This window comes from Amblyomma mixtum, chromosome 1 (genome assembly GCF_055824585.1).
Source record: "Amblyomma mixtum isolate Tamu chromosome 1, ASM5582458v1, whole genome shotgun sequence".
In the NCBI taxonomy this organism is placed as follows: Eukaryota; Metazoa; Arthropoda; class Arachnida; order Ixodida; family Ixodidae; genus Amblyomma; species Amblyomma mixtum.
Window position 1 is genome coordinate 93,863,145 of NC_143012.1, and position 14,015 is coordinate 93,877,159.

General features: G+C 48.0%; 1 protein-coding gene across 7 annotated transcripts in view; it reads right to left on the bottom strand.

Moving 5' to 3' along the window:
- Positions 1–4,308: 4,308 nt before the first annotated feature.
- Positions 4,309–14,015, bottom strand: part of LOC149367237 (latrophilin Cirl-like) — a 412,262-nt gene continuing 402,555 nt past the window's right edge. For 6 of the 7 annotated variants that reach the window (XM_089554668.1, XM_089554675.1, XM_089554655.1 and 3 more), the window contains 2 exons: positions 10,550–10,637; positions 4,309–9,741 (listed from right to left, as the gene is read on the bottom strand). In XM_089554668.1, coding sequence (XP_089410794.1) covers positions 9,050–9,741; positions 10,550–10,637 — 780 coding nt within the window. In that variant the 3' untranslated portion in view covers positions 4,309–9,049. The remainder of the gene's footprint in view (positions 9,742–10,549; positions 10,638–14,015) is intronic. The other variant, XM_089554689.1, reaches the window with a different exon arrangement.

Genomic DNA, 14,015 nt, shown 5'->3' on the forward strand with positions numbered 1-14,015 from the left:
GGGCCTCCCAGTCCTCCCAGGTCTTGAGGTTCTCTATGTTCCGCGGGGGAGGGTCCGCCGGGCAGAGGGAAAGGATGTGGAGGGAAGAGGCGAAGGGTTCTGGGCATAGAGTGCATGCCGGAGTGGGGAAGGAGGGATGATAGTGGGCTAGGGCAAGGGGTGAGGGGTGAGGGAAGAGAGTGTGTCTGTAGTCTGCGCCAGAGCGTTGCTTGTTTGTTATCTAGGGAGGGGTGAGGCGGGGGTAGAGCTGTCGTGAGGCTCTGTAGGCCTGCGTCAGCTCGCTGAATGAGTGCATGCGCTCCTTCGTGAATCCCCGATCCGAGGGCACCTGAGCCCGGTTTAAAGAATCTCAAACGAATCGTTGTTTCGTGATGTGCACATTGGTCCATTCCAATGGACCAATGAATTGATCCAACGGATTGGAATCCAATGGTCCAAATTTGGATCCATTGCTACCGCTCTTCAGTAGAACACCTGCAAAGGTGGTGAACTAATTTTTGAACACACTTGAGCCGCTCACAGCGGCACTACACTGAACCATTATGGTTCTACTAACAGAATACTTCTCTCTGACGCAACAGCAGCGTGGATGTGTTATCGTGCAGTGGAAATCCAAAGGCCTGTAAGGCCGTTTCTGTGATTTTCGACGGAGGATTCGTGTCGGCTGTGATAGATACGCAGGCCGAACACAACTGCCTCATTCTCAGCCTCAGAGTGGTCCCTACACACGGATGAAACCAGCAAACTCTTACAGAGCATACACCGTGACATTCACCCGTTCTCCGAGAGGTAGGACACAAGACTTACTACTACATTTGCCTGACGCTAAAGCTCAGAGGACGAGTGTCACTCGTCAGCGCCGGCTACATTCACTGCGAAAGGCACTGATCCCACCATTTGTCTCAGTGGTCATTTGCTCGAGACCTCTCATCGTTTTTAGCGATTTCAAGGTCAGTCACACTCACCGGTGATGTACTGCGATGACCAAACTAGAAAGTACCTGGAAGACACCGTTCACAGTCACAATCAACGCTTGATCTACTTATCTCCATGGCACAACCTGCAGCAGATGTTTCGGTCTGCCATTAATTTCTAGAAAACTCCTGTACTCTGTTAGCTGTTGCTATAATGTGGAGAGCTTGGAAGTGACCGCATTCCAACATGTGTGCGTGTCAGGTGGCTCGTCCCCTCCGTTTCGTCTCGTGTGGACTGGCTCCTCCTTAAGGCGTCCGTAGAGCAATCCTGTGCAGCCGTCACCGCCCCATCTAAGCCACAGGATGCGAGCACTTCCCCTGTACGCGACCACACGAGGTTTGTAAGTTTGCCTATACTGGGAGCTACAAGTACCAGTGCGTAGGGTTCGAGTGGCACCGGGCAGTTCAACGGCGTCTTAAAAGGAAGTACAAACAAAAGGAGTCTATCTCACGGCATCGCACTTTGTCGCGGGCGCGGTGTCAACGTGGAGAAAAACGACGATTGAAGAGCCACCTCGAGAAGTTATGAAGTCAGGGCTGAAGAAGGTTCTGTTCTTGTTTGCGTCCTCTAAAAAAGCTGACAAGTGTCACGAAGCCTGCGTTATACCTTGAATCAACCTATCGTCGACCGCCAGGAACTCCACAGAGACTGGACGGCGCCTTGAGAGCGATGTTGTCATTGCTTTTCAGCCCGAAGGGGTAGCGGAGAAATTAGATGCGCAACAGTTTTCTTGCGGTTGCAGCTAAATCTGCACTGTTAACAAAAAAACGCCCAAATTGGAGTAAACGGCTTGTCGTCTAGCACACACACAAAATGAGGTTTTATTTACTCCCTTATGCAAGGGAGGTATTTAGGCGTGCAAGGCAGTAATTTTTTTACTACACTGTTAAAAAGATATCGCTCAAATGGGAGTAAATGGCTTGTCCTCTAGCGCACACCCAAATGGAGGTTTTTGTTTACTCCATACGCGTGGTGTTTTTTATTTACTCCCTTATATAAAGGAGTTATTTCGGAGTATAAGGGAGTAAAACTTTTAATACCCACAGAAATGGAGCCCAAAAATGGCGCCATGTTTATATATCCTCATTCAGTCTCATTCTTACGGCAGTGCTGGCGGCGGAAGCAGACAGGTAGCTGCGGGGACCGCCGGCAACACAACTTGGGAAACTGCGCTGCCGTAAGGTGACCACGCGTCGCGTGTTCTTTTTGCCGTCTGCAAGCCCAGCGGCGGTATCGTTTGCTTGTCGTCTACTTTTGCTGTACGAGCTCGTTGGGCTGGCTATGTTCGTACAGAGAGAGAGAGACTCTTTAATGAAGAGCAGAAAATTTAGCCTGCGTTTAAAAATCGCTGGCATGCTGCTCTGCGTAGGGAGGGGAATTTGGGAGATGAAGACAGAGGGAGAGCAGTGTGGAAGAGGTAAAAAAAAAATGAAGATAAAATGCGGCCATGAAATGGGTACTAAGGATGCAATGGCGAGTACTGATGTGACCTATGGAATGATGGAATGCATAGTCCGACAAATGGGCTGACGAAGTTCACTGCATGAAGAATGCATGAAGGTAACGTGCAAGTGAATTTAAAGCTTATCGGGATGTCCAATGTCTTTTAAATATGTGAATAGAAAGTTCATTGCAAGGTAATGCACCACACTATATTTGACTAAAAACCAGAGCAGAATAAGTTGGAATTGAAAGCCCCTTTCGAGGTAGTTCTGTATGGAAGTGTTTCCTTTCATATTCACTTCTTTAAAGCTTGGCTTTTCAATAGGACTGAGGAGAAATCTACCCTTATCAGCTCAATTAAGAGCTCCGCGTTGAAACTACGCTCTATCAGAGTTCTGAAAGGACAGAAGTGAACCGTTCCAGGGACGATGGTAACCAAGAGGTCGTCACTCACCGTTATTATTAGACGACATTGCTTTTTTTTTACTCCATTGGGGACTTGGGGCCCATTGTGACGAAGAAACTCGATGTAAAAATGGGAGTTATAAAGAAGGCAATCCTCCTTTAATAGGTGATTTAGTAGATTTTCACAGCATATTGATCGAGCAAATGTTTCTGCATATCCAGTTTAAATTGTGATGCCAACCATTCAAACTCTCATTTGGGTTGATTGTTGTTTAGAGTTTAGACGGTGTCGGCTTGACCCACCCCTGCCCCCAAATGCATGACGTTTCGGTGACGTGAACGCAACTTTCCGCTTCAGAGGGGCGGAATTCTCCCTTATGTAAATGAGGCTTCCCGGCTGCGCAGAGCAGCGCTTGTTCCGTAGTGACGCTGTCTCTTCTTCTCTGCACTCTTTCTATGTTGTTCGAGTTCTCGACGAGCATACTGCGTCCGACAGATTTAGCGGGAGAAAATCGGACAGCTGGTTTAAAGGCACGACTCACTCGAGAATTTGCCGCCGATGTAAAACGCCATGCGGTTGTCAGAGAATCTGTGGCCCATGAATCAACCGCACATGGAGAGGATAGGATAAACTTTATTTGCTCTATTTGACAAGTTATTACGGTCGACAGAGGTCGGCGCCCCTATTCCAGGGCACCGCTGAGCTCGGCTGCTCGCTGGGCATGGATGACCAGTTCTCTCTGGAGAACCGGGTTGCCGCTGGAGAGCAAACTCTCCCACTGTTCCGCACTCGGATTTTGTATTCTATGGAAAGCCTCGTTTCTTTTGCGTTCCCACGTGATATGATATAGGGTGGGTTTGGCCCCGCACCATGGGCATATGTCCCTGTACTGATCCGGGTACATTTTGCTTAGTATATGTAAGTTCGCAAAGGTTCCCGTTTGCAGTTGCCGCCAGTATACTGCTTCTTGTTGATTTAAAAGTTCTTGGGGGGGGGGGGGGGGGGGGGATAATTTGCCCTCATTCCTCTGTAACAATTCAATATCTCCGAATTTTCCGGGACTACCCGCGAGAACTCCTCAGGGGCCGCGTGTTGAAGCGCTCGGTTCGTGTGCTCGCGAGCTACTTCGTCGGGCGTCTGGTTGCCCTCGATTCCAGTGTGTCCCGGTATCCAGAAAATGGTGTGTCTGACTGGTTCTTTGGGAAAGTCTGCGCGAAGGAGAATGCGAAGTGCTTTCCGACTGATTCTGCCGTTCATATAGTTACGGCATGCCTCTTTGGAGTCTGTGATGATTACGAGGGGTCAGTTTGCGCGATATCCCTCCACGGCATATGGAACTCTGCCTGCTGTTACTTTAGTACAGCTGAACACAAGAATGCATTAAAATCACCGCGCTGTGTCGGTAGTCACGCATCCATCCCGCTGGACTGCGGCACTGCGGCGAGGATAAAGCGATAAGGGAAAAAAAAAGATTCAAACCAATGTTCGTTTTCTTAAGTACACAAATAGTTTTTTTTTTCGCTTTTATTTATTCACTTTTCTCGACTCATAAATCAATTCCATCGTAACATTCGAGAGGAAAACAAAATGAAAAAATTACACACCGCTGAGAACAACAATACACCTCACACCGCGTAACAAGAGATACGGACAAGTACACACAGGCATGCAAGCGCGCACACATAACCACAATGAACGCAGGCGACGTCCCCAGCTCTGCGCGAAAACAGTTGATCACAAGCAATTTCTTGCTTTTTTTGTCCAAAAAAAGAAAAAGGGGTGCACGCCAAAGCACTAACGTGTCGGTGACGTCAATGTTCAGAAAGTCGGGAAAAATTTTTTCGAGAAATAAAATAGAACAAGCGCTCATATATAGATGAGGCATCACATAACATAGCTTAGCAATCAGCCCCGTGTAACCACGCAGAAGGAACAATTTCCAGAGAGGAGACTGAATGAGATTAGAAATGCGAAGCTTTCTAAAAACAAGGGGATCGCTTCAAGATAGTTTTAGAACATTTAAAATTTAAGTTGCTGCACAGCTAAGTCTTAGTTTAAGGTTTGAAATCCCGCAGGATTCTCGTCTATTGCAAGATGCAAATAATTAACGTTGAGAAAAGAATAACAGAGATGACAACAATGCCAACGAGTTCTCTCGTCTCTTCAAATTTCAAATTTCTTCTGTTTGGTTGCACGGAAAAACTGCTTTATTAACACTCGGCGAAACCAACGATGGAGCGCATGCGCCAATCTTGCCAAAGCAATAAAAGAAAAAAGGCTTAAGTAAGCCCAAGGGGCGTTGTCTTTGTCAGGCATAGAAAATCTACGGCCGATGACGCCCTGTACATACGGCAGTGCCCATATATACGCAAGGTCAGCATTCATGGCACATCATTCGAAACGCTGTCTATCTTCATTTGGTTGTACCCGACAAGAAAGAAAAATTCGGTTCGTAAACACTGCGGCAGTGTGAAGGCTTTCCCTGCCTAAGATAAGCGAGCAGCAGTCCCGAGCGTGACCTGGTAAACATTTAAGTCCGATGGCAGCTGAGGTTGTGTTCGTCCAACTTAAGTAGTGTTCTGTTGTGCTGAAGTAGTTTGCGGATAAGTATTTTTTTAGCTTAAACAAATGTCGTATGGACAAACTTAATGGAAACCTGATTTGAATAAATAGCACAAAACGGGTTGTTTTCACGCGCGATTTTTGAGATGGTTTTGAGGATTAAAAAACTTTATTACAATCGTAAAAGCCTTAAATGTTAACGCGATAAATTAACAAAGAACAATGGTCTTTTTCCAGCGGCTGTGAAGCTCGCACTCATATACAGCCACATATTTTTTTCAAACCTACCTCAGCAAGTGCAAAGTGTTCAGGCTATAAAAAAAAGCCAGAACATTCAAAACACGCCATCATAGAGACGTTCCAAAAGCTTAACTGCCAAGATGTTTATATGTTCGCATGAGGAGAACAAAATATTTGTGACATCGGACTACGTAGCCTGGTTACAGCTGCGGAAAAACTCACCATGTGAGTTTGCACAAAACTATGATTAACAGACGTCCTTGTAAAACCGTTGTCACTTTCAGCGAACCCTGAATGAGAGATTCATAGTCAGAGAGTGGCGGTGAAAGTAAGAAAAAAAATTGAAGTACGCGAGTATTCAGTACAGCGCATACAGGGCAGCTCTGACTCGTACATTCAAAATGTTCCCGGGTGGCGAAGAACACGTATAGACAAGGATTCATCGGAACCCAAAATGACTCGTCCGACGAATAAGCTCCTTGAAGGTGACGCCTCAACACTGTCTGCAAAGGTTGCGCGTTCTGCGCTTTCAGAATATTGGAGAATTAATCACGTAACCTATTTTCGCGTTTTAAAACTGAGTACATACATTTGACTAGCGACTGCGAGCGGAGCGTCGGTATTACCGTACAGGGACGCGGCGTAGACGGTGTTATCGGCATGAGCATTGCTTTCTGCGGTGCGTGATTTGGCTTCCACCCTCACAAAAAATTTTTAGACAGTCTATAGAGTGTCTATAGAGTTCTGTCCATAAAGTCTATAGACTGTCTATAGACAAGTTCTTGAGAACAGTCTATAGGCAATACAAATGCCATAGACAGTCTATTAAGCAAACAAGAAAAGGGGAATGAGGGGCTCGTTCTCTCATAGACAGTCTATAGACAATCAACAATTTATGGCCATACACTTTTAGTAGACTTTTGTCCATAGACAGTCTATAGACTATGAACAGAAAAAGCAATATCTATAGGAAGTCAATAGAGACAATAAGAAGTCTATAGACTGTCTATAGACCATTTCTATAAGGGCATGAACTAAAATTTTGTCCGCCCCCACCGGCCGATGAGCTAACTACAGCGCATGATGTTGCCTCATATCTCGAATGCCACTCTGCACTTTCCAGTTAGCCCTTGACTCAAGTTACAGAGTGAAGTAGGCGACGACACGAAAAAAATTGAGCAAGTGTTGTCAGAGCGCTACAATACAGCTCAATATCTTCTTTCCCTCCAGTTTGAATGCGATTTTAGATCAAGCATAACCTCAGTTTCATCGGACGAATAACTGTACTTAACCTGATACGGTTAACTCCACAATGGCCGCTAGGCAAGACCAATTGTACAGAGGGTAAAACGCTTGTCTAGAACAGGTTCTGTGCGTGCTTCGGGCTGAACACGCGATATCTATAGAAAACATTTGGATAAAAATGGTCTGGATGTAAGCATGTGCAGTTAAAACTTATAGGATTTCATTAACATTTTTTGACTTCCTGGTCGCAGCGGCTTTGGGAGCTGCGGAACAGAAAGTTCGCTTGTTATAGACATGCATTTTGCCCACTGTACATGTCTCATCTACAATGTCATTCGTTCTTCTAAGTGCTTAAAACATTATAGGTCCATATCAGCAATGACGACGCCGAAATTAGCCGCACGATAATTCTCACAGCCATCACGCCCATCTCATAGCCATCCGCCCAAAATGCCAGTGCGCGAGATTATTCCTTAAGCATGAAAAAAAAACGAGCGAAAATTCACGAGAATCCATTTACAGAAACTACACCACACACACTGCGAGTTAATCTCCTCTGCGTTCTTTGAACACACGTGGGCACGCACAAGAAGCTCGCGTAACCACTCTGTCTCTCGTATCCTGTCTGGCGCTACACCCAGCAGAACAGCTTACAGCTAGTATTTAATACCAGTACATTTACAAAAATGGAAATCGTTTTGCGCGTCAGCCAAGCGCTTGTCATCTTCACTGTGGTGACGACGAGAACACGGTAATGAGCTCTACTTGCCCTTTGCAAGTGGGGAGAAAGGAGGGACCCAGTGAACAGTAGTAAATATCGGCTTGACAGTTTTGATATGGTATATTACAACACCTCAGAGGACAGTACGTCGGCAACACCACTTGGGTAACGCAAGAAATGTGCGTCTTCTGCAATACTGTGTCTAGGAAAACTTCTCAAGCGTGCTTCATCGCTTTTATCCATGACACTTTTAGCTTGAACATTATCAATGTAGTCCAACGCATGCTGCAAAGCTTAGATTATATACACTATTAACGACTTTTCGTTCTCCGGAGAGCTAATGATGGTGGAAATAATGGCTCTGGTCAGCCAAGCCCTCAAAATTTGGTGGGCCAAAATGCTGTGCTTTGAACACAGTCTGTTCTTTCCCTCTCCATTCAGGGTATTGCGTCCGACACCAAATCATGCCAATCTTATCACTGACTGTGCAGATAAATGCCCACTGCTTGTGTTGCCCATGTGGTGCTAGATAAGCTCATTTTTCCAGATGCGTCGAGAATCCTGGTAATAAGTGAAGAACTGCAAGACAAATAATTGGGCAGCAGACCCCACATGACAATATCTCCATGACAACGTAAGCTCCTGACATCATGAAATAGATGGCTCTGCTGTTTCAGTAACGCTCGACGCATGAGGAAAACCAGTCCCAACCCGCAAGAAAAGCGTGTCAGGGTAGAGGTGACAAGCACTAGTATTCACGCACAAATCACTTGAAAACAGTTTGTCACTACAGCGCACACCAAAAGGGTAGCATTGTCTTTGATATGCAGGTGCATGCTGACCGCAGTGTTCAGCGGAACGCAACCTTTTCTCCGTGTTCACCGCCCCATCTAACAAGTCTGCAAGAAACACAGGATCCACAACAACACAAGCACAAGTCCATTTCTGTGTCCTCGGATTTTTCTGTCACGCCGTAGTGGTTCCGTGCACAAGCGCACAAAGTCAAAGGATGTGAATGACTCGCGTCGCCTGCCTCAGTTTTCTTCAATAAATATTTGCACACACATCAATGTCCTTTCCAAGATCAACAAGAGGATTGCCGCACACACACACGCACACACCAACATTTGGTCCACTGACAACGTTTTCGACAACGCAAACGACACTTCGCCGGTGATGGTGGTGACAAAACGCAGGTGGTATTCGAGGCCATTGGGAGCCTTTAAGCACATGCAGACCGCAACACCGCCACGTCAACGAATGGCCGCGCTACCGAACGAAGTCGTGACGGACTGCTTTCACAGTGCCTGCAGCGAAGTTCTTCGACAATTCCGAGTCAGCGGTCATGACGACTTCGTGGCCACGGCTGTCGCAGAATCGCAGGCAGCGAGAAGCGAAACGGTCGCCGGAAAGCGTCGCTCGGATCTAGACCAACGTCAAAGTTCAGTTTCAGTTATTTAAAAGTGTTCTACTCCCTCGCGCACAAACGCGTCCGAACCGTGCTGCGACGTTTCGGAGGACCAGACGCCCCGACCCCTGTCTTCTAACGCCAGGGTGGCTGAAGACTCCGTCCTCTCTTCGTCCATCAGCGAACTAGAAGACCTCTCCGAGTCCGACGGACTTTTGATGCCGGAGTAGGCGACCTGCTGCCTGAGGCACGAGTCCCCGATGATTGGCAGGTGACGAGCCCTAGGCGACGAAGTGAGGGCCGCCGTTAGAGACCCCAGGATGGTCCGGTCCGGAGCCGGAGCCACGACGTTGTTCAGCATGGCTGCTCGACCCAGGGACCGGTAGCTGCCCTGCTTGGAACCGTGGCGCCCCACTTGGTGCGGTTGCGTGCGCCAACCGTCACCCGACTGGGGATGGTTGTGCTGTTGGGCGGACGGCAGGGCCGCGGCGTCTTCGTCGATGGTCTCGTACACGTGGTCGTTGCGGGCGTAGGGGTCCGGGGGCTTCCAGGCCCCGTCGTCGCTGGCGTTGCTCCGAGCGTTGTAGTGGTTGGGGGGCCACTGGGCGGCCGTGTAAGGTAGGCAGTCCGGTGGGGGCCCCTGGCTCGCAGCCGGCGGGGGCCAGGCATTGCAGATCCAGCTTCGCAGAGGGTGCTCTTCACAGGGATAGTTGCTCGTCACCGTGGTTATAGATGGGAGACCTGTGCGGACAGAAAAATGGCGAAGAGGGTGAAGTGAGCTGATGGCAGCCTACTGTGAGGGATCGAAGACAGCTGTACAAATCGTGCCGAAACCAGCATCTGTAGAAGACACTGTTGAAGGTACCTCACCGCTATGGCAGTGTACCATAGACATTAAGGTGGCAGCTTGGGCTTGTTGGTAACACATGTCAACAAAAATAGCACAGGAACAAGGACAAGCAAGGACACAGTCGTGTGTGTCCTTGCTTGTCCTTGCCCTTGTTCCTGCGCTATTTTTGTTGACCATAGACATGACTAAAGAAAGTAGAAGCTAGTCTTAAAGAAGCCTTGGGGCCGAGCACCACCACTTAATGCGAAGGATTTTGTGCAATAATAAGCTAAAGAACAGACAGAGTCACCTGTCAAAGGAAAAATTACCCATGAACGGAAAGAATTAAGGACCGCATCCGAAATTACATTTGGCTACAGTGGTAAATCCTCTGAGCATCATTTTCGATGGCGCAGCATAATTTCGTGTCTAAATCCAAGTGACTGGAAGCCTGCACACTTGTGAGCAGCAGAACAGGACCGATAAAACGCAGTTCAAGCTGCACTTCTACTCACTCCACAATGATGTAGGCGCCATTAACTATTTAGATCGTAAGATACTTCGCAAGCGACATCTTGAACAATAAATGCCGCAACCAGCGATGTCAGGTGCAGCGTAGGTGAAAACAATAGAACACGGAGTGGAATCCAGTGCCCCTGTTGACGTGCGTTACGTGTGCACAAATGACGGTTCTCGAAGCGAAGATTGCAGAACGCTCACCTTGTGTGGCATGGTTCCTTGTGTCTTGTGTGACCTCGGAGGAATCGTGCTCCTTGAGATTCAGGGAGTTCCACGATTGCGGGGTAGACTGCACAGGGACGAGGGAAGGGGGGAGGAAGAAGAACAGAACCAGGAGCCGCGTTGAGTCAGAACCGTCTATGGATTAGGCACGTTCACTAAAAGCGCGAATGAAAAGTGAGTAGTAACCAGCACAGAAACTTCGAGAGTCGCCGAAGGACGCGAGCTTCAAATGCAAGCGCACATACTGACCCTACAACCGCAGTGCTGGCATTTAAATAGTACAAAGACTTGGAAATACTTTGCAGCATAGCAGAAAACACAAGCGAGCAAAAGCTGTCCGCAGTATTTGCTCAGCACAGAATATTGCTACACAGGGTATGTCACGTAACTTGAACCAAGGATTTAAACAAAAAAAAATTACCGACGATTACGTTACTTCCTAATGCGAAATTTGAGCGCAGCAAAAAGCTGTTTCACCTTTTCGATAGATTGAGGCAAAGAAATCGAGCAACACATGTATGCGCTATCACAGAGTTTTTTTTTATTTTTCACACGTATTCCTTTAACAAAGATTCCACTAACAGTTCTTGACAGTCATGAAGGAAGCTTTGTGGTCGGAGAAATAGACTGATATATGTTCGACTTGGTACACCAATGCTTGATTCTCAAAGACGAGATCTATACAAGTGCCTCGCGAGGTTGTCACAGCCGTGGGACGCGTTACGAGCGAGAGGAACGGGATGTTCTCCCGCATAAGTGTTAGGAAATTGCTGTTTGTCTTTATGTCAACATTAAAGTCCCCCACTACTAACATCGGTGTGGATCGATGGACGGTTAATGCGAGTTGCAGGAAGTGCACGACGTCTTTCGTGAGTGCGGTAGGGGCGAAGTAGGCAGCTACTACCAGCAAGCCGTTGGGCAACTTTGCGGCGCACAGTTCGCCAAGTTCATGTGACGTGCCAAACATTTCGACTGATATTGCAGAGAGACCTGTGCGCAAGTAGATAGCGACTCCCGCCGCTGTGTTGTGGTCTCTGCGAGCACCACAGCAGTATAGGAAATCTATGATTTCGAGAGGCTCTTCGGGATCCATCCAGGTTTCAGCAAAGCAAAGTACAGAGGAATGGCTCAGAATGTGATCGTGGTGTACGTCCTTGGCATGTGCGGCAAGGGAGCGTACGTTAAGAATGTGGTTGTGAATGATGAATCAAGTGCTGCCAGCGAATGACGCGTCCATTGGCTGTCTGCGTGTGTTACTGATGTGTGGTTAACATGTTAAGCTTCGCCTGTAAGAGTGGAACGCGACAGCGTCTTGCAACACTGCCAGGGAGTCCACAGAACGCCATCGCCAATTCGGCTGTACGCCTTGCTGGACGGTAAATTTACTTTTTGAGGAAAGGAAATGTATCGCTCTCGCATATCTGGGTGGACACCTGCACCTCGCCGTAAGGGGAAGGGGGAAGATGGGAGTGAACGAAGACGCCGTATTAGCTAGACGCGCCTTTGTTCATTCCAAACCATTCAGCTGGCATTACGGAGTGGCTAGCGTGCTCGTATCGCACTTCGGAGACCCTGGTTCGATTCCCCAACTCGACCAATTTCGTTCTCGGTTTTATAGATTTATGCGGTCTAACTAGAAAGGTTAATTAGGCTATTTCATATTTACATTATTGCATTTCTATCCATCGTGTTCTGTCATTAACCTGTCAATTGTTGGAACTGTCTAGGATGTCCGACACAATGTATATGAAACGAGCAACGTCTTACTGAGTGGGGAAGTGCGTGGTGGTGGAGGGAACGCGGCTTCGTACTTATCTGTTTTTTTTTTCAGCAGCGTCTCCTTCCGCGGACGCTGTTGTCGCTGCGGCGCGCGTCTTTCTTTTCTTTTCTTCTGACCTCTTCATTCTGCTCTATATTAATTAGGCTAATTGATTAATTAAGCAATTAACTAAACTCAGTCCAACTTAGTTGCAGCATCACTATACGATCCCTTTGATTGGTTGCATGGTTACTAGCCAAAGTACAATTGGCCCCATTTGAAATTCGCGCACTGTGACGTCACGAGCATTTCGACCAATTGAAAAGCATGACATTGGGGGCGGAGCTGGTTACGAGGCCGACGCCGACGCCGACGCCGACGCGAAACCCAGGAACGGACGCCAAAGAGCTGCGCTCTAAAACGGTAGACCGCAGCCCGCTGAAACCAACGATACATTGTTTGTTATCATGTGGCGCTCGTCAGAATATTTTTTATTGAGCTTAGTTAGTTCATTAACTAAGATTAGTATGCAAATTTTTAAATATTCATTTCAGTGTTAAGACCGGTACGTTAGGTTGTAGAGCAGGTTTATAAACAACCGAACCAGTTTATTGTAGCATCGTACGTCCTACGGGGTCCTTGTCTCCGCGGAAGAAAGCCCGCGAAATATGAAAAAAATGCCACGTGACTGCGCTCATGCGCCACCAAATTGCAGCGCTCTCAACGGTGTTTCGAGCAAACGGAGCGTGCCCGCTGACCGTGGCGAAGTGAGCGGCCGCCGAGCCGCTGTGGAAAGGGCTGACGCACTGTCTTAGCCGCTGCTGAGAGAGGCGGCAGTTCACTTGGCGAACAATGTATCGTTGGTTTTAGCGGGCTGCGGTTTACCGCTTTTTTTTAAATCCTTGGTTCAAGTTCCGTGAAACACCCTGTATAGGCCGTCTAGGTATGTCGTATAACGGGTTCGGCGCAGTGAAAGCGTAAACGGGACACAGAGAGACAGGCACTTGGCGCTCATCGACGTCAGCTTAATTGGGCGCCGCTCACTTGAATGCGGCCCAACAGTCCGCATGAACGCAGAGATTCCGCGACCCTTCTAAACGCTGTTGCACGCCGCGGCTTCAAATGGAGTGGACGTATGCGTGTGCCTCACATCCATCCCTGTTTACACGTTGGTTTACAAGGCTGAACCAGCGGTGGGCCTTGTGTGGCCCAGGTTACTCTTCCTGAACCACCACTCATTAATTTAACTGCCACCTCGCAAAGCGGGCAGCTTGCTCACTATCCTGTGGGGAGGTTGTGATGACGCCAAAAGGTCACGTGACCCATCTAGCTAGGTGGCCCATCTGCCTCCTAGGCTGCTCTCTGGGCACCACCTACCAGAGTCATACTCGTGATTGTTCGCTTACAACATTCCTGGCTCCCTACCGTTGCTACTGTAGCGTCAGTCCTGTCCGCGCCCATTCTTGGTGCCACTGTTTCTGACGTTCAAGTATGTCTGATCAATTGTACCTAAAGAAAACTTTCGTCACAATCATCATCGTCGTCAGCCCGACTAAGCCCACTGCAGGGCAAAGGCCTCTCCCGTGTCTCTCCAGTTAACCCTGTTCTTCGTCAGTTGCGGCCACCGTATCCCCACAAACTTGTTAATTTCATCTGCTCACCTAACTTTCTGCCGTCCCCTGCTAC